Below are 18,514 nucleotides of genomic sequence, written 5' to 3' on the forward strand. Positions count from 1 at the left end.
TAAAGGGTCCTAATGAACCTCTTCCTGCATGGAATGCCAATTAACTGCCTGCTTTTAATTGATAATTGGACATTAATCCCTCAGTAGTGCCATAATCTTAAACCACAGTCCAGCCCCTACTGTCCATCAATGAAGGATTGGACAGTTACGCAGTATTTGACTAGACACTGAGCATGTTTTAATTTGGGAGAGAATAGTACCCACGTGCATCTTAATGGGAAGGAAAAGGTGAATAGACAATTGACCTTTGGCAATATTATGACTGCTAAAAGAACACAATAACCAGCTCAGCTTACACTCCAAATGTGTTCCCTCCATTCTTGGTAGAAACAGAAAAATACAATAAAATAGAAAATTCTTCTGTTGGCAGAGAATATGTATTTATACATTCTTGTGTGTTTAGCTCAGTGGTTAGAGAACACTTCCTGGAAAGACTGCGGCACACACGTGTTTTCAATTTGAGCTTGTACATTTCAAGGTTCAGTGCCCTGGAGGTGGCTTGGCTCGGTGTTTAAAACACACGCTAATGAATTTCAGGTTTGGGACAGAAAGTGGCTGTTCCACATTGGACAATCATGTGAACTTGGAATTGCTTCCCATGAATGTCTTAAATAACTATGTAATGTCACTCTGGACAGCAGGTTCTCCTCCTGTCTCCAAACACAGATAACTGATTGCCTTTGCTTGGGATACTCAGTGCTTGCTTACTTTTAAAACTTAGATTTGGCAGAGTCTTTCATTTTTGTAAAGGGAACATTGTGGGAGAAAATAGGGCAAAGATCATCTGAGTGCAGTTGGATGTACTGAAGGACACTTACAAATAACCTTGAAACAACCCCAAAAGACTGGTTCGGGCTGAGTGTTTTTCTTTTTTTTTTTTGGTTTTGTTTTTCCCCTTGGCTGTTTGGAGTAAGAGAAAATTCAAAAGAAAGTCACCTTTACTACCTTTTTGTGTTGATACATCTAGCAATAATTTAGAAACTTCATCCTTTCTGATCCAGCTGACCTGAAAAGTCAAGAAAGTAGGGTAGTTGATATAGTAATTTCTGTACAGGAGAAAGCAGTAAGCTGATGAAATCACAGACACCCTTTAGTCGGAATGAGCTCTGAGTGATGCCTGCCCTGGCCTGTGCACTTTTGGCATGCTTTCGAAGACTTGATTCTGACTAGCTGGGATGCTGCAATTACCCAGCATTCCGGAGGTCTTGCTTATATGCTCAGAGCAAGTCGCCATTTGTGTTGGACCAGCAGGGGGAAAAGAAAAAAAAAGTTGATTTCCTGGATTCCTTTATCTGTGAAAGATTGATCATGGGCTGTAAGGTCCTTATGGAGCAGGGGAGTTTCCATTTCTGTGTGATGCCGTATTTGTCTCAGTTATGCCATTCATCATCTGTGAGGCTATGCACAAGCCTCCCGTCTGAGCTTCAGTTTCCTCCTTCCTCTTTTAAGCAAGCTGGGCCAGATGAGCCCCTCAGGCCCTTTCTAGCTTTCACGGCCTGAAGTTCAGTTTCTTCGGCACATAGGAGCTTGAGGCATTGGTCGACTAGAGACAGTTTGGGTTATTTAACTGCTGATAAACTTCCAGCAGATGACTGTGAATGTATAACAACACTCAAGTCCTGCAGAAAGTTTGTATTGGCTTTGCTGAAAGGATCGGTGGACATCCGGGTGACAAAGCACTCCTAAGTGCCAGGCAGGGGTTGTCAGAAGACAGTGCCGCATCCGGGCTGGACGCTCACCGGGGACGGTGGCCTGTGCTGAGCGCGGGCGGCAGCACCAGGCGGTCCCCGGGCAGCCTGGCCTCAGAAGGTCGTGGGTGCCTCCGTGCTCCTGACCACCCCTCCTGACCCAAATGCCCTGGCCTCCTAGCCTTTGGCGACTTACCTCACAGTTCTAAGATTCTGTTTGGCTATTTTTAAAATGAAGATAATATCTACTTTTTGGGATAAATAGCTTAAAGGTAATGCATTTGAAAGTGTCTTGCACATAGGTGAAGCTTGATAAATAGGTAACTAAAAACAGCACTTTGTAAAAAAAAAAAAAAAGACTCCAAATAAGATAACTTTATCTGAAAGCTGAAGGGGGAAGAAAAGAACATTTGTGTAGTGAGTAATAAACATTTCACAGAGTTCTCTAAGATGTATCTCTCTATCCTTACAAACTCGTTTTACAGATGCAGAGACACCTGCAGGTTCCCAGGGTCATGATACCTGGAAACAGTGGAGTGGAGATTGTTCTGGTTCCAAACCATTGTATTCCTTTTACAGTATTTTATAGTTAATGTTAAACCTCTGGTAATTCTGGAAAAGGAAGTAAAGGATCAAAAAACGGTCATAGTACCTATTTGAGGGATTTCTCCCTATGCCCTCTTTATATGACTACAGAGGTACTGATTGCCATTTGACAACCAAACCCAGGAAAGCCAGGCCAGTCACTCCTCACTTTGTGGGATCTTAATTCCGAAACAGTTCCTGGGGATAGCTGGAAGATTTGAATATCTCTGGGATGTCACTGTCCAGTTTCGAAATAATTTTATAAATGGGTTTCTTCCAGGAAGGATCTGCGTCTTTGCCTGTGGAGACAGCCCTGAAGAACTCCTGTAATGTCAAGCTGGCGATTTCCAAGAAGCAGTCTGGGACCTGCGTTCCCAAAGAGACCCACGAGAAAGAAAAAACGTGAGGCTGTGAAGCCTGGCGCCATCCAGACCTCACTGCCCGACGCTGCCAGTTCCCTGGGTTGCAGGCTGATCAGAGCACCCCCACTCTCCTGGCCCCTGACTTTTGCAGCCCCAGGAATCTGTTGCTCCCTCATCAAATACAGACCTTAAAATGATGATCCTGATGAGACAGCCCTGGGAAAAAATGGATTAAGGACACTCCCTCTGTAGCAGTAGCTGATTCCATTAATGGGTGACATTTTTAGCAAGTGGGAAATTCTGACTCTGGTTGAAATGAAATCTGTGGTTCAAAAGAGGTTTTTAGTATTCTTTTCCTTAGTGTCTCACGTGGAAAGAACCGCCCCCCAAGCTTACGGCTGTCATACCTCATTCCACCTTCTTTGGGGACTGGATTAAAAGGACTTGGAATCATTCCTGCTTCCAAAGCCAACCATTTGGCTTGGGGGTGGAGAGGGCTCAAGACTATGTTCCAGGACCTCACCCAAACTGGCAGCATTAACGATGGGACATCCCACAGGGCCTCCAAATCCAGCCTGGCTGGGGGCTTGCCCCCACTGCCTGCCAGATGACCACCCCCACATGGAAGGACGCAGTGCTGCCCCCCACCCACATGCCTGGACCCCCACGAGCCTCTCAAAGGAGGCATGGCCCATTTTCCCCACAGGTAGGCTTAGGTTTCTGAACATATTCTGATGGGGCATCTGACCAGCGGATGCCAGCAATTCTTCGCTTTCTTGGAGGCCTCAATACACTGCTCTTTGTGACCTCACAGTCACATGAGAAATGCGAGAAGAGGGCACTGTGCTCAGTAACCAGACGCACCGGGCACCGCAGAACAAGATGCCAGCCGAACAGAGCTGTTGGCCACACGCAAGGAAGATTACAAGCTCTCACCGATGACCCTTGGGCCACTTGCTCGCCCTTCACCGATGCTTTACCTCTAAGGTGCCACCAGCGTGCCTTCATAGGGACCCCCAAAGGACTGAGCAGCTTAAGTATTGTCTATTACTTCCAGAAAGGATTTGAGATGACTTGCCATGGAAGGCCCACAGATAAAACTATTCAAGGGAGAATAAAGATAAGAACCAAATGATGAGCAGAAACTGCAGTAAAGAAAACCTTGGCCAAGAAGCAGTGCTGCAGCGAGAGCCCGGTATTTATCTTGGGCCTCCTGGTGCAAAGACAAGAAGGTTTGCAGGGTGTCAAACCCGGTCATTACAGAGTATTGTCTAAAACGGCATAACACCTGATCTCTGCCCATGTTTCTGAATAGACTGACTGGAGATTCAGTTTGTGGCATTTACCTGCTGCCTACGAGAAGATGCGGAGGCCCTCATCTTTGTGGATGGTACAGAGATGGGTCCCAGGCTGCCCTGCTCTCAGTGACGTAAGGACAGACATGGAAGGGGATCTTTTCTAAAACTCCAGTGACAAAGGGAAGGCGCTCGTCAGACCTCCTGGGACCCAAGTGCACGGTCTTACCTCAAAGTCATTTCCCTTGTTATAGTGCATATTGAGAGCTCGAAAAAGTTCTGAGTCGCGGAGAACCACCAGCATTTTGGGATTTGTGACACCATCGGAAATCGCTTGCCGGGCAAATTTCTCCATCTGTATGTAATAAAACTCACGGAAGTTGCTGAACCACTTGATCATCTGGGAGGTGATGCAGCGGTTGAACTGTGCAAACAACAGGCTCCATGAAATCAGACATTTGTCACAAGGTGCTCAGAGTCAGAACTGTCAGCTTCCAATTCAGCACGGATTAGCAAGAGTGGCTTCAATTCACACTAAACAGGGCTTTCTTTAAAACAGAAGTCACAGCTATTTTCTAAGCCTATACAGTTATACATGGAAAAATCTGAATTAGCTGTAATGCCCAGTAGAAAACAAATGTATTTTATAGCCTAGACTTATAAAGGTTTTTCACTCCTTAAATGTGACTTTGGGAGGGCCCAAGGTCAAGATCCATGTGGTCCCATTTTCTGCAGCCACCCAGGTAGATTACATCACAGCCCCGGTGCGCTCTGCAAGGTAAAGAGCCAAGGGAAGGGGTAATGGTATAGATCGGAGGACTATGTATTGGCAACTCAGAGTTGCAGAATGAATCAAAAAATGAGAACTTGGTTCAGAGATGAAACAAGCGATTGGGTATGAGGGAAATAGCTCAAAAAAAAAAAAAAAAGGCTGGGGGTGGGGGTGGGATGATTGAGATACAAAGTATCAGCAGGCCCTAACCCAACCCCCAGCGTAAAGGAGGCCCTCTGAAACTATGGAAACATGCATGGCCTGGTTCCAACCCCCAGAGCTTGATTTTTCGTATTGTCACATTGATTTGTATGCACCTTCACTCATTTTTGAAACACAAAAGTTCAAAGGTAAATTTAACAGCGACAGTGTCCAACTCTTGATACATTCTTTCTTTTTTATAGTGTCTCCAGCTAAGACAGAACACTAGGCTAAAGATGCTATTTACTCTTGGTTCTGTAACCCTGCCTCCCTCCCCAAGTGTTTCTGGGTCTTAACTATAGCTCAGAAACTTAAATTCAGAGACCCAACCTTCCCACCCCCAAAGTTACCCCTGTTTATTCAGTTTCCCAGCCCAGGACAAAAATGCCACAACAAGAAGAGGAGCTAAAGTGCGCAGATGATGACCTAGGATTTGACTCAACGTGGGAAACACCTGCGGCCACTTGGGAGTTTTGCAGAGACTGGAACTCAGTTGAAGGACTTTACCTGAACATCGGGGAAGTAAGCCTTCAGGAGGTTGGAGCTGGGGTAGCGTGTGAAGAAAAACATTAGTTTGGCCTTCTTCAAGTGACCAGGATTGAGGCCCTCCTGGATTTGGCCCAGGGTCAAGGAAAACTAAGACCAGTTTATCAAATGATTTTGTCAAATTATCCAAATGGTAAATTGTCCTGTTCCTTATGGTTTCTATTTAATTTTTTTCTGGTTGAAATATGTATTTGCTCCATTATTCTCTCTCTAGCAAGTATGATCAGATAAACTTCTTTCTTTCCAGATGCTGAATACCATCTATGTACAGTAAAGTTGCAGAATTTAAAAAAACATTTTGATGTGTTAAAGATCTATGGCATGTGTGATAGATACAATTTGTTGTACTCAGTGTGTGTGTCTGTGTGTGTGCGTGCGCGTGCGTGCACGCTATCACAATAGGGTGGGAAGAGATGGCAGCTGTCCCCCAGATAAACCATTTCAAAACCCCAAGTAGAGACTTACTTCTCCTCTCTATCTCAGTTTCCTCATCTGTAAAATGAGAGGAATCAACTAGATGGTCCCCTTTCTGGCCCTCATTGTTGAGTTTGTGGTGTTGATGCCAACAGGCACCTAACCAGACTGAGTACCAGATCACAGTTTGCTTTGGCTCAAGAAGCTCGAATTGCCGGGCTGCACTTCTCTCCATTTGCCTGGCAGAAGCTCCCCCTCACCCTCCCCACCTCAACTCAGATGCCCCCTGTGCTGTGAAACCCTTCCTTGCCGAATTAGGCCTTCCTTACCCTGGGAAGCTCTTTGTATAAGCTGTTTTTTGTAAGAATGATGTGATTGGGGTTTTTATTGCATGTTTGCCTCCCTATTTAGACTGTGAGCTCCTTGAGAGCAAGGGCCTTACCCGTTCATCTTTGTATTCCACGTGCCTAGCCCGGTGCTAGGAGCAGAGTAGGTGCTCAATAAATGTTTGGTGAATGAAGGAATGAGTAATTGAATTGTCAACTTTAATCCATGATTAAGTATGGCGATTCTATTCCAACCCATGCCTCTCACTCTGGGAACAGATCCCTCCCCCTTTAGTAAGAGCAGGGGGCTGTGGCATGAAAATCTAGCACCAGGGTGGTAGGGAAATAAAGAGTCTTACGCTAGAACACTTAGCATTCCCAGGAACAATCCTAGGGCTGTGTGGAAAGCATTCAGGGTGACCTTGGAGCTGAAGCCTGAGAGCTTTAGGACAATGAAGGCTTCTCAGGAGGACATGTCAGTTTACCCGAAAGAAACCAGACAACTGATTTCAACTATAGCTGGCCCAGGCACCCAGGCCGCTGTCCAGGAGGCCCCTGCCCCCTGCCTCACTAGCCCTACTTCTTATCCTTCGTAAGTGCTATGGAAAGAATCCTGGATTGGGAGTTCAAAGACCCAGCTTCAGATCATAGATTTTGCCACCTAGTCCTGTATAACCCTAGGCAAGCTGCTTACCTTCTCTGTGCCCTAATTCTAAACTGTGGAGTGTAGTGGTTGAAACGCGCTTGGCAGTCAGATGCTGGCTTTGAATCCTGGCTCTGCATGTGTCTGTCTGACTGAGCAACTTAGCCTGCTTCTGTCCCTCTCGGATACTGATCTAGAGTGGATACTTGAGGATGGTGAGGTAACTTGGGCTCACAACCCCTTCTCTGAAACAGTGGGCCAAATGGACACCAGGTTTCAGAATTTATCTTGTCAGGGCAATATGGTGTGTGTATGATGTGTTAGTCACTGCCCACAGCAGGGTCTGTGGCAGCTGTCTAATCAGATAGTTTAAAGTTCCCACAGCAAAATCAATGACTAATTGTGCTAAGTGAGATAGTCTATAAAAGGCCTCCTATCAGCACACATAGGGCTTCCCAGGTGCCGCTGGTGGTAAAGAACCTGCCTGCCAGTGCAGGAGACACAGGAGACGGTTCCATCCCTGGGTCAGGAAGATCCCTTGGAGGAGGGCATGGCAACTCACTCCAGCATTCTTGCCTGGAGAATCCCATGGACAGAGGAGCCTGGCGGGCTACGGTCCGTAGGGTCACAAAGAGTCGGACACGACTGAAGTGACTTAGCGTGCAGCGCAGTTCAAAACCTGCGCTTTGCAGGTTTTGCAACCAAGAGGATTTCCCATCGACCTTAGGAGAAAGAAATCAGAGGTTTTCAGAGCGTTTTGAGTTTCAGAACTGTGGCTAGGTGGCAGCGCACAGGGGAACTGCCGGTCCCAGTGCCTGCCGCCCAGGAGATGTGCGGTCCCTCATGGTCCCTCATCATTGCCTCAGCATCATACCCGTTCCACCTGGTCACCGGGGCATCATGTGAATGGCAAGTTCTTTTATACGTAAGCATCTTGCTCTTCTGGGCTTTCATGGCCCCAGAAGAATAAATCTATAATTCTAGAATGAGAGAATAATTGGGGCCAGGATGCTTCCTGGGGGCCCCTAATTGTTGCAAAGGTAGCCCAATACCTGATCGGGGCAGCCAGGCCCTGTGGGTGGCCCCCCAAAACCCCCTGAAGCTCTCGGAGCCCAAGCCTCATTTCACAAGGCAGGTCCAGGCACACAGGAGGTGCTCTTCTGAAATAACAGAATACCCTTCCCAGGGGAAGATCAGCGGAGAATCTTTGGGGACTGAGTTCTTGAGGTTCTTCCACAACCTGACTCTGACAGGGAGTCTTAATCAGTAGCCTCTTGTCAAAGGCCTGCACAGATAGCTTCTCTCACTCAAGGCTTTCACCTGACAAGAAAATCTGTCTACAGTGATCTCTCTGTGTCTACTGCCTGAAAGGGGTACTGGTGGCTGGCAAGATGCTCTGAGCATTGGGTTTGTTTGTGGCTGTTGCTCCCGGCCTGCCAGGAAAAGAACCCGGGGTGTCCAAGCTTGGGCTGTGTTGCCAACACTTGTGACCAGCAGGTGGCGCTCATAGCCTAGGAACCAAGAGCCAGCCTGGTGTGGCGTGAGTGGGTTCCACCCCATCCTGCCGCCTTCACCAGAGCTTGCCAGGTAGAAGGGGCTAGACTATTCACCCCTGCTTCTGTGACTCCACAGGCACAAGGAGATGCAATTTAAGGCTGTCCCTGAGAAGCAGCAGCGTGAGCTTGGCTCACTAAAAAAGCCACATCCAAAATACGTTCTCAGGAACTTTAATCTCACAAGATGCTGGTTGAAAGAGAGCTCTTTGGTTAGATGCGTGTGGGACTGTATACATTCTCCTCTTAGCGGTTTTCATCGGACTTCATGCTAAAAAGGCTCTGAGAAGTCCCACAGAAATGGAACTAACCCAATGTTTACCCAAGCAACTTCTCTTGCTTCAACAACTTTTACATTCCTGAGGGAGGGTTACTCTGGAGAAACCCCTGCTTCTGAGTGGGCTCTCCCTAAGGTCTGCAAAGATGATGCAGTAAGATTCAGACCCCCTGCAGACCAGCCTGGGCCCCACAGCCTGCCCGGCGGGGGACCCCCCACTCCCTCCACTCATGCAGCACCCAGCTGTCTGCTCAGCAGCAGCTTAGAAGCTGGTCCTTAAACTGTCATCTTACCCCTTTCACCTGGCCTCAGGTCTTGTCCCTGAAGAAAATCTCCCCTTTTCCCATCAGCCCCGCAAGTTTCTGGCCCCTCATGTATTGCCCATGAGTTATCTAGTTGGTGCAGGTAGAAGGGGCATGACTATTCACCCCTGCTTGTCTGACTCCACAGACACAAGGAGATGCAATTTAATGAGATGTCTCATTTAAGGAGATGTCTCTTTTTGCCTGAAGAGACAAGAGGTTCTGGGAACCACGTCTCAGGTAAGGCCATTGCTTAGGTGTAGGCCACTGCCAAGGTGTATGAGCAGCTGACGTCTCAGTGATGGGGTTCTTCCTTCCACAGCGTGTTTTTGTCATATTTTGGGAGCCCATTTGGATTTAAAAATAAACAAAACCCTTCCAGACCCAAAGGATTAATTCAGTAGTGGTAGAATCTATGTTACAGAAGAAGGTGAAGGAACCCTCCCAGACCCTTGGATCTCAGAACATGGCCACCACTTTCTCAGGAACCTAACAGCTATGAGCCACAGGGGACGGAAGCCCTAGAATGAACATTAAGAAGATGCCCCTCTCCTCCGGGAGAACAGAGCAGTTCCCCGAGCCAAGCAGTGGTTTGTCCCCTAACCTCCCCTCAGCGTCTGGAGTTCCTGTCTCCCTGGGCTGGGACAAATGAGAACCCCGATTACCCGAAAAGGATATGTGGGCTGCAGAGAAAGGAAGCGTGTCCGTGATAGCCTGCAGGCCACCCGGCTCCATTTTCACTGGGGGAACGAGGGCCAGTCTTTCCAAACAGGTGGACGTGAAGGGCCAGGGGCACTGCTGCTGGCCCGAGGCCAAAGGTCGCAGTCTGGCAGCTCCCCAAGGTCGCAGGGCCACCTCCGAGGAGGGCTGGCTCCGGGCAGACGGGTCCTGAGGAAGACCGCCCCTCCAGCGGCCCCCGGGCCCATGGCCCAGTAGCTGGCCGAGAATCTGCTCCTCCTGGATGTGGGCAGGTGCAACCACAAAGGGACAGTCTGCTGGGGGAGCCTGATAGGGTTTGGGGATCATTCTCGGAGAGATGGGGTACCTGGGAGGATCTAGAGACTTGGCCAGTGATAAGCTTCCCAGTGGAGCCCCTGCTGGTGGCTGGGCCCGCCTCGGCAAGGCCGCCAGAGGAAGCGGATCTTTATGGGCACCGCCCTCGGGAGGCGAGGGCTCACTCCTCCCGTCTGGCACTGGCCCCTGCAACCTCCCGCCCAGCTGAGTCAGGCGCCCCGATGGATCCACCAGTACCTTCTGTAACACCGAGTCCACAGCCTGGGATATGGCCCCCGTCAGTTCTTTCTTCAGACTCTCCAGCAAGGCCCGTGCTTCAGAGGGAAGAAACCTGGGCCCCTCGGGCAGGTACTGGACCTCAGACACTCTGTGTGTCTCCAGCCTGGAGAGGTCCCCGACAGACCCCGGGCAGTGGTGGTGGTCGCTGTCCACCCCCCAGGGCCCAGGCCCAGGGCCGTGCCTCTGGTCTGCCGTCGCAGGGCCCTGGGCTGCGGCCCTGGGCTCCACGGCCCGCAGGACGCGCTCCCGCAGGTGTCTCACCTGCTGCCTCAGCAGGTGGAGCTGTCCTCTCACCCGAGGGCCCCCCTTCCTGCCACCGCCCCGGTTTCCGGCAGGGCCTGGCTCCAGGGGGCCTTGCTGAGCGGGAAGGCTCTGCTTCCTCTTCCGCCCCCAGGCCTTCTCTGGGCAGCTCAGGCCATCCCCAGCGTGGGCCCTGCCTGGCCCCAGAGGGGCTGGGGAGAGGAACATGCCTCGTACGATGGTCTCTACTCTGGCCCTCTTTGCCTGGATGTGCTCATCCCCAAAGCAGTCAGGGTCAGAGAGGCTGGAGCCGGGGACCTGACTCCAGGCAAAGGGGGAGCATCTGCTCTGCTCCCTGGGGGACAGGCTTCTTCCACCTTCCATGCAAGGTTCTGTCGGATGTTGGGCTGGACCCGAAAGCAAGCTGGAGTTTGGATCCATCTCTTGGCTCCACAGACACTGTAGTCAGGGTTCTGCGAGAGAGTTTCTCTGGAGGCTCTCAGCTGGAGGTGCACCTCCAGGGATCTGGGGCTTTCTCCTCTCCACTTAGAGGAAGGATTCAGACTCTGGGATTCCGGGCGCTCACCCACCTCCTGGGCAGACTCTGAAAATAGAGACAGGAGATAACAGGACCTGTGACTTTGAGCGGTGCTTCTCCAACTTGACTGTGCAAACAGATCAGCTTGAATCCTGTTAAAAGGCAGATTCTGAGTCAGCAGGTCTGGAGTGGGGCAGCAATTGATTCTGTATCCCCAGCCAGCTCCCGGGTGATGCTGCTGCTGGTCCCGACCACACTTTGAAGACATTCCCAAGAGCAGGCCTCCCAGGAGAAAGTTCTTGTCCTGCCAGGACATAAAAATAAAATAATCCATAATAATGATTGTGGCAGCCAGTTGCGTAACTGGCATTGTGCCAATAACTTTACACCCATTACCTAATTTAATTCTCATAACAGCTCCGTGGGAATGCTGTCAGTCCTATTTTACAGATAAAGGAAACAGGCTCAGAGGAATTAAGAAGTTACCTCCCTAAGGTCATACAGTTAGTGTCAGGCTGGAGTCAGAATAAGATTTATCTTGATTTAGAATGACTTTCTGCAATAGAATCACCCTGGGCACTTGTTAAAAATAGCAGATCCAGTAGGCTCGCCAGTCCTGCTTAATCAGAAGTCCTCAGTGCTGTGTTAGGGCACCTGCCTCTGAAACAAGCAAACTGAAGTTTGAGAACACGCTGTTTGACCACTATGCAACCCTGCTCCTGAAAGAGTCGGATCATGCATTTATCTTTCAACCTTCTCACAGCTGCTTTTTAAGCATCTACTGTACATCAAGACTTCTTCTGGACACTTGGACAGTCTGTGGTGAGTAAAACAGCATAGTCTTGCTCTCATAGAGCAGGACATCTAGCAGGGGAAGAGAGAATAAAAAAGTACATTTTCAGGTCGTGATAACTGCTATGAAGAAAAAGCACAATAAGGACTGGGATGAAGATATGGGAGAATGAGGGAGCAATGTTAGAAAAGACTGCATAAAGCTGTTTTATTCCCATGAATATCAAAGTGCGCTGCACTCGAATCAGGAGCTAATGTGTGTGCAGGAGGCTTTGGGTAGCAGGTATAAGGCACTTGGAGCTTATGAAACATTCATATATGTAAAGTCATTACATCTCACACCAACCTTAATGGCTGGTGTAATTCTCCCATTTTGTAGACAGGGAAATTGAGGTTAAGAATGGCTCTCAGTTACTAATGTTCCAAGTGTTCTAATGCAAACACACTTCAGCTCCCTCCCCAAAGATAAGAAGACCTGCATTAAGAGACTGACTTCTCTGTCTTTTAAGCAGATTCATCCTTTCCTAGAAAATTTAAATGAATTTCTTTTTTCTCTACAGATTTCCACTCTTGATTGCTTCTTGAGTACAAATGCTGGTAGGAGAGATTTTGCTTTCTTTCCATTTTTCATCTTGAAGCTTGCTTGGAATTCTATACTTTAGGAAATCTCAGCTCTTCTGGAGCCAGGGGGTTCTAGTTGGTAGACTTGACCACAGCCTCCACTTGGAGCTGGCTGGCAGCTGGCAGACACTCAACACAAGCTCTCCGAGGGCAACTTCATGTCAGCACCAGGGTGAAGGGTAGGAGGCAATGGCAGCTGCGGTGCCATTTTGAGGGAAATGCCACTGAAAGGTTAGGTTCTCAGGTCAATTAGAAGATTCTGGCTTTGAATAAGTAAGACATTTGTAAATTACTAAAATTAAAAATCACTGATTTGCCACATTAATATAAATGAAAGAATTTGCTATTGCCAAGTTTTACCAACAGTTTTGATGGTTTACCACCTCTTGGAGAGAGAAACATTTAACTTCCTGTGATCATTTGGCAATGAATATACACTATTTGTATAATATGAAAAAAAATTTTTAAATCATATCATCTAATAAGCATAAGTGGATCATTGCATATACATTAGCTGCCTTCTAAGCAATAATGATCACTACACTGGCACAATTGATATTTTAACTTAGAGGGACTAAACAAAAATAACACAAACCATGTATATTTTCAGTTAAAAGGGGCTTTTCTGGTAGCTCAGCTGGTAAAGAATCTGCCTGCAATGCAGGAGACCCTGGTTTGATTCCTGGCTTGGGAAGATCCCCTGGAGAAGGGATGGGCTACCCACTCCAGTATTCATAGGCTTCCCTTGTGGTTCAGATAGTAAAGAATCTGTTCACAATGCAGGAGACCTGGGTTCGATCTCTGGGTTGGGAAGATCCTATGGAGGAGGGCATGGCAGTCCACTCCCGTATTCTTGCCTGGAGAATCCCCATAGACAGAGGAGCCTGGTGGGCTACAGTCCATGGGGTCGCACAGAGTCAGATATGACTGAGTAGCAAAGCACAGCACAGCTTCCAAAAAGAAGAAGGGTTTGGTTATAGTTATTTTTAGTGAACATTTCCTAAACTCAACGTTTTCAAACCCAGACTCCATGGCTGCGCTCTGCCTTTCCTCTCTGCCACCTATCTTCTTGCTCAGTCCAGAAGCTGGAGAGCCTCTTTGACCCCTGCCAATCTTCTTATCCTCAACATGCGGTCACTATGGCTGGTAAATTTTGGGAAAAAATGGCTCTGAACTACATTCTGCCATATTGTTCCCATTATGTTTTCCTGACTTCGCATCTCATAAGTTTTCACCTGGGCAATTCCAATACCTCATGACTGGTCCCCATCCTCTAGCTTCTCACTGTGGTCCTTTTTCTACATTCATTCATTTATTCATTCAACAAATATGGGCTGAGTGGTGACAACAAACAAAATCCTCTGCCCAAGTGGAGCTAACAATCATGCAAAGGGAGGCAGATGTAATAACTTAGTAAGTAATGGAAGGCCAGTATACAGGGCCTTGTTGATAACTGTGAACATATTGGCCTTTACTCTGAGATAAATGAGGACTCATTGGAACACTATGTGCAACGTGACCTGACTTAGTTTTAAAAGGCTTGTTCTTTACTGGGTGGGGAATAAACTAGGCATGGCAAGCAAGGGTTGAAACAGAGAGATGGCTTAGGAGGCTCTTGTGATCATCTAGATGATAATAATTCAGATGAGATGGCTTGGACCAGGGTGACAGCAACAGAAGTGGGAAGTGGTGTCAGATCCTGGATATATGTCAATGTTGAAACCAGTGGGGTTTACTATTAATAACAGATTGGATGTAAGGAACAAGAGAAAAAGAAGCATCACTGATGATGGCTCCGAAGTGTTCGGCCTAGAAGGATGGAGTTGCATGGACTGAGACGGGGAGGGCTACAGAAGAAGCAGACTTGAGGAGGAATATCAGGAGCCCAGTTTTGAAAGTGATAAATTTGAAATAATGATCAGACATCTCAATGAGGATGCTGAGAAAGCAGTTGGATAACTAGGCCTAGGGTTCAGTGGGGGAGATTTGGGTTCAAAATAAATAATTAAGAGTTGCAGGTATGTAGATGGATGTACTTATCAAAGAGTGAATGTAGGCAGAGAGGAGCAGGGGGCTGAAGTCTGAGTCCTGGGACTTAATAGCATGAAGAGGCTAGGCAAGAGGGGACCCAAACAGGAAACATAAACAGCAATCAATGAAGTAGGAAGAAGTTTAGTGAAAGAAGTGTTTCTAGGAGACGGGAGAGGTCAAGTCACATAAGGATTGTGAATTGACTGTTCAAGTTAGTAATTCCAGATGTTATTCAGAGTCACTTGGAGTCTTTATCAGAGCACTTTTGGTGGAGTGGAGGGCAGGGGAAGCCTGGTTGGACTGAATTTTAAGGAGAGGCAAGAAGAGGAATTGGTGACATTGACTGTGGCAACTTTTTCAAGGTGTTTTGTAAGGAAGAGAGAAATAGGAAAGTAACTGGAAAGAGAAGTGGGGTCAGAGAGGGTTTCTCAAAGGAACCCTCCCACGCCATTGGTGGGAATGGAAATTGGTGCAGCCACTGTGGAAAACAGCATGGAGGTTCCTAAAAATAGTTACAATATGATCCAGCAATCCCACTCCTGGACATATATCAGCAGAAAATTCTAACTCAAAAAGATACATGCAGGGAGTTCCCTGGCAGTCCAGTGGTTAGGGCTCCAACCTTCCACTGCAGGGGGAACAGATTCCATCCTTGAATGGGGAACTAAGATCCTGCTTGCTGTGTGGAAAAAAAAGAAAAAAAAAAGATACATGCACCCCCCATGTCTGTACTATTTACAGTAGCCAAGATATGTAAGCAACCTAAATGTCTGTCAACAGATGAATGAATAAAGAATATGTGGTACATACATACAATGGAATACTACTCAGTCATACGAAAGAATGAAATAATGCCATTTTCAGCAACATGGATGGGCCTGGAGATGATCATACTAAGTGAAGTAAGTCAGAGAAAGACAAATATATGATATCACTTATAAGTGAAATCTAAAAAAATGATACAAATGAACTTTTTTACAGAACAGAAATAGACTCACAGACATAGAAAGCAAATTTATGGTTACTAAAGGGGAGCTGGAAGGAGGGATAAATTCAGAATTTGGGAGTAACAGATACACACCACTACATACAAAGCAAATGATGAACAACAAGGACTTACTACATAGCGTAGCGAACTGTAGTCAATATCTTGTAATAACCTATAATGCAAAAGAAGCTGAAAACGAATAGTATACATGTATAACTGTACATCAGAAACTAAGACCACATTGTAAATCAAATATACGCCAATAAAAATTAAATTAAAAAAAAGATAATTTCTCAGGATAGGAGGCATCACAGGATATTTGTAGGCTAATAGCAATGCTGTTGTGGAAAGATAATATTTGTTAATATAGACAAGAGGGGGAGAATTTCTGGAGCCTTGTCTTTGGGTAGGAAGGAGGGGGTGTGATGTGGTGCAGACGAGGAGGGCTGACTTTAGAGAGGAGAACCCTCAGTTCATTGGTGGTGGAGGAGAAAGGCAGGTATGTGGGCAGGTGCTGGCAGGTGGGTAGACGCGGTGATGGGAGCTCGGTGGGGGAAGTCCCTTTTGATGGTTTCCATTTTCTCAGTGACATTGTCATTGACATTAATTTTCTAAAATGTAGGTCTGCTGACGCGCCTCCATGGAATCCAAGCCTTTGCTAGCTTCCTATTTACGGTAAGGTGCAGATGTCTGGGCTCCTGGTAACCATGGTCTTACTCTAACTCCTCTGAAGCCCCTGCCCTCAACCGTTACCTGTGTTGCGCTGTCCTGGGCTGTGTTTCCTGAGCTCACCAAACTGCTTCATGCCTCCAGATCTTGACACCTGCTGTTCCCTCCACCTGGAAGGCCCTTCTGCTTTCCACCTGATGAACCTCTCCTCCTCTTTTAAAATCCAACTGAAATGCCCGCTCCTTTCTGAAGCAATCATTGTGTCTCCCCCCATCCCCGCCCTCCGCTTCAGGCTCTGAGTTCCCCAAGTAGTGCCTGATCACCAATTGTCACCAGACAGGTTTGTGCTCAATTACATATTCTCTCAGCACTTTATTCGGACTGAATTTTGTCCCCTCATTAGAGGTAAGGTATTTCAGATCCCTCCAACACCAGGCGCAGAGCCTTGTGCGTGAAACAAAACCAACACAGCCAGACCGGGAGACAGAAACAGACAGAAGGGCACAGAACCACCAACTGCCAAATCTCCCTTGTGGGTTATTGAAGGTATTGTTTCTGGTGTGGTCCGTGTGCCCGGGACGGCACAGCTATTAGAGTCAAGGACGGGACTCAGTGTATTCGATGAAGCAAAAATCAGCAAGAATGTTTTGATGTCAGAAACTGGAAGTCCAGCCAGACACTGCTGTGGCCGGTTGCCCAGAGACGGTCACGCCCATCTCTGTAGGACAGCCATGGAAACTCTGTACCCGGGCAGCCAAGAAACAGGAAACCTCTAATGCTGGGGCCAGCCTGCTGCCCGAGCCCTGGATCTGGGTGTGGCTTGAAGCAGCGATGCTGTCTGTTTGAAAATTAACTAGTAACACTCTCACACTCACTGACAGATGTGACCATTGTCACAACCCTTTAAAAATAGGTTTACTGCTTTCCTTGAAAAGTGAAAGTCATGAAAGTAATACAGGATCATTTTACTTCCCAAATACAGAAATGTGTTAGTAGGAGAAGAAAGACACTTATAACGCTGCCTCCCAGAAAAAAAAATCACAGCCAACATTTTGGTGTTCATCATTTTTTCCAAATTTTTTGTCTGTGTACAAAGTTCCATAATTTTCATAATTCTATTTATTTAAAAAAATAAAATGGAATCATACATAGTTCTGTAGCTTTCTATTGTTCCCTTTTTTGTGTCAAAGAACATTAATCTAGAGCAGCATTGTAAAAGCTGATAGTAGTCCATTGTATGGATGGACCATAACTTATTTGGTAAATTCTCCTCCTGTGTGTGTATGCTTAGTCGCTCAGTCCTGTCCAACTCTTTGCAATCCCATGGATAGTAGCCCGCCAGGCTCCTCTGCCCCTTTCTAGGGACATTCCTCTGTTTTCATTGTTATAGCCATAGAGAGGAGTTGAGAGCAGGGACCCTGGAATCCACTTGGATTTTTTTTTTTTTTAATTTTTTGCTGGTTGACTTTCCACTTGGTGCCAGGCACAGAGTTATGGGGTGTTGGGAAGGTTCTCGTGTGGCTTCAACAGTAAGGAGGGAGATTCTCTGAACTGCCTTTTTGGCATTTTTGCTCTTTTGATGTTAAAGAATGGAGCTGCTTCTGCTGGCTACTGTCCGTGAAGTCTTGAGGTGGGGAGCTGGGGGAACGGGAGGGGTGGGGCAGGGCTCTTAGCACCTAGGGCCTTGGAAGGAAGCCCGGTGGCGGGCGGTGGCCACTCTGGACGGGGGCCTGGTGTTGGTTTTATTGGACTAGCACCAGGCTGCTGCTTCCTCATGGTTTTCCAAGCCAGGTCACAGGTGACCATGTCGCTGGACGCTAGGGTACTGAGGACTTCAACACCGTGGCCATGAATAGGGGTGTGGACTTCTTGAAAAAGAAGGTGGCCCATCCGTGCCCGAGTCGGCCTTGAGGGGACTGGGGTGGTAGGGGCTGGCCTCCCTGGTACTGGGCACCTCCGCAGGAGCTGTTACTGAAAGTGAAACCCAGGCAGCCCTGGTGGCATTGGCGGTCATGGGTGGCCACTGGCCGAGATGCTGGAGGTGCTGGCTGCCTGCTCTTGCTTGTGGGCTGGTGGGAACCTCAGCAGAAACCCGTGGTCATGGCTGGCAGGGATGAGGGCGCTTGATGATGGAGCTCGTCTGCAGAGGAGACCACGAGTGGCCACTCCGTGACCCAGACATAGGGCTGCCTGCCCAGACGGAATCCTTAGAGCCACTTACTAGCTTTGGGACCTCTTGGTACTCAGCCTTCCTCTCACTAAAACAGGAATAACCATAGTATGCACCCTTATCATAGGGCTGTTGTAAGGATCCAATGAGTTAACGTATGTCATGGAGTCAGAACAGTTCCTGGCACATAGTAAATTGCTGATGTGTT

General features: G+C 47.6%; 1 protein-coding gene and 1 long non-coding RNA gene across 4 annotated transcripts; one reads left to right on the plus strand and one right to left on the minus strand.

Moving 5' to 3' along the window:
* Nucleotides 1-308: 308 nt before the first annotated feature.
* On the minus strand, nt 309-10,953 carry PROX2 (prospero homeobox 2). Of its 2 annotated transcripts, XM_043472563.1 has the most exons (5): nt 10,216-10,953; nt 9,643-9,921; nt 5,411-5,518; nt 4,160-4,354; nt 309-2,639 (listed from the first exon to the last, which is right to left on the minus strand). In XM_043472563.1, exons 1-5 carry the CDS (start codon nt 10,936-10,938, stop codon nt 2,454-2,456), a joined length of 1,491 nt encoding a protein of 496 aa, XP_043328498.1. In that variant the 5' UTR covers nt 10,939-10,953; the 3' UTR covers nt 309-2,453. The 2 variants fall into 2 exon arrangements, with proteins under 2 accessions (XP_043328498.1, XP_043328497.1); XM_043472562.1 differs by having other exon boundaries at nt 9,643-10,953.
* Nucleotides 10,954-11,722: 769 nt separating this feature from the next.
* On the plus strand, nt 11,723-17,281 carry LOC122443864. Of its 2 annotated transcripts, none has more exons than XR_006270132.1 (3): nt 11,723-11,857; nt 12,388-12,424; nt 16,090-17,281. It is a non-coding gene; the product is annotated as an uncharacterized LOC122443864 (long non-coding RNA). The 2 variants fall into 2 exon arrangements; XR_006270133.1 differs by lacking the exon at nt 16,090-17,281 and adding an exon at nt 15,260-15,313.
* Nucleotides 17,282-18,514: the final 1,233 nt, after the last annotated feature.

The sequence above is a fragment of the Cervus canadensis genome, chromosome 6 (genome assembly GCF_019320065.1).
Source record: "Cervus canadensis isolate Bull #8, Minnesota chromosome 6, ASM1932006v1, whole genome shotgun sequence".
Taxonomy (NCBI): Eukaryota; Metazoa; Chordata; class Mammalia; order Artiodactyla; family Cervidae; genus Cervus; species Cervus canadensis.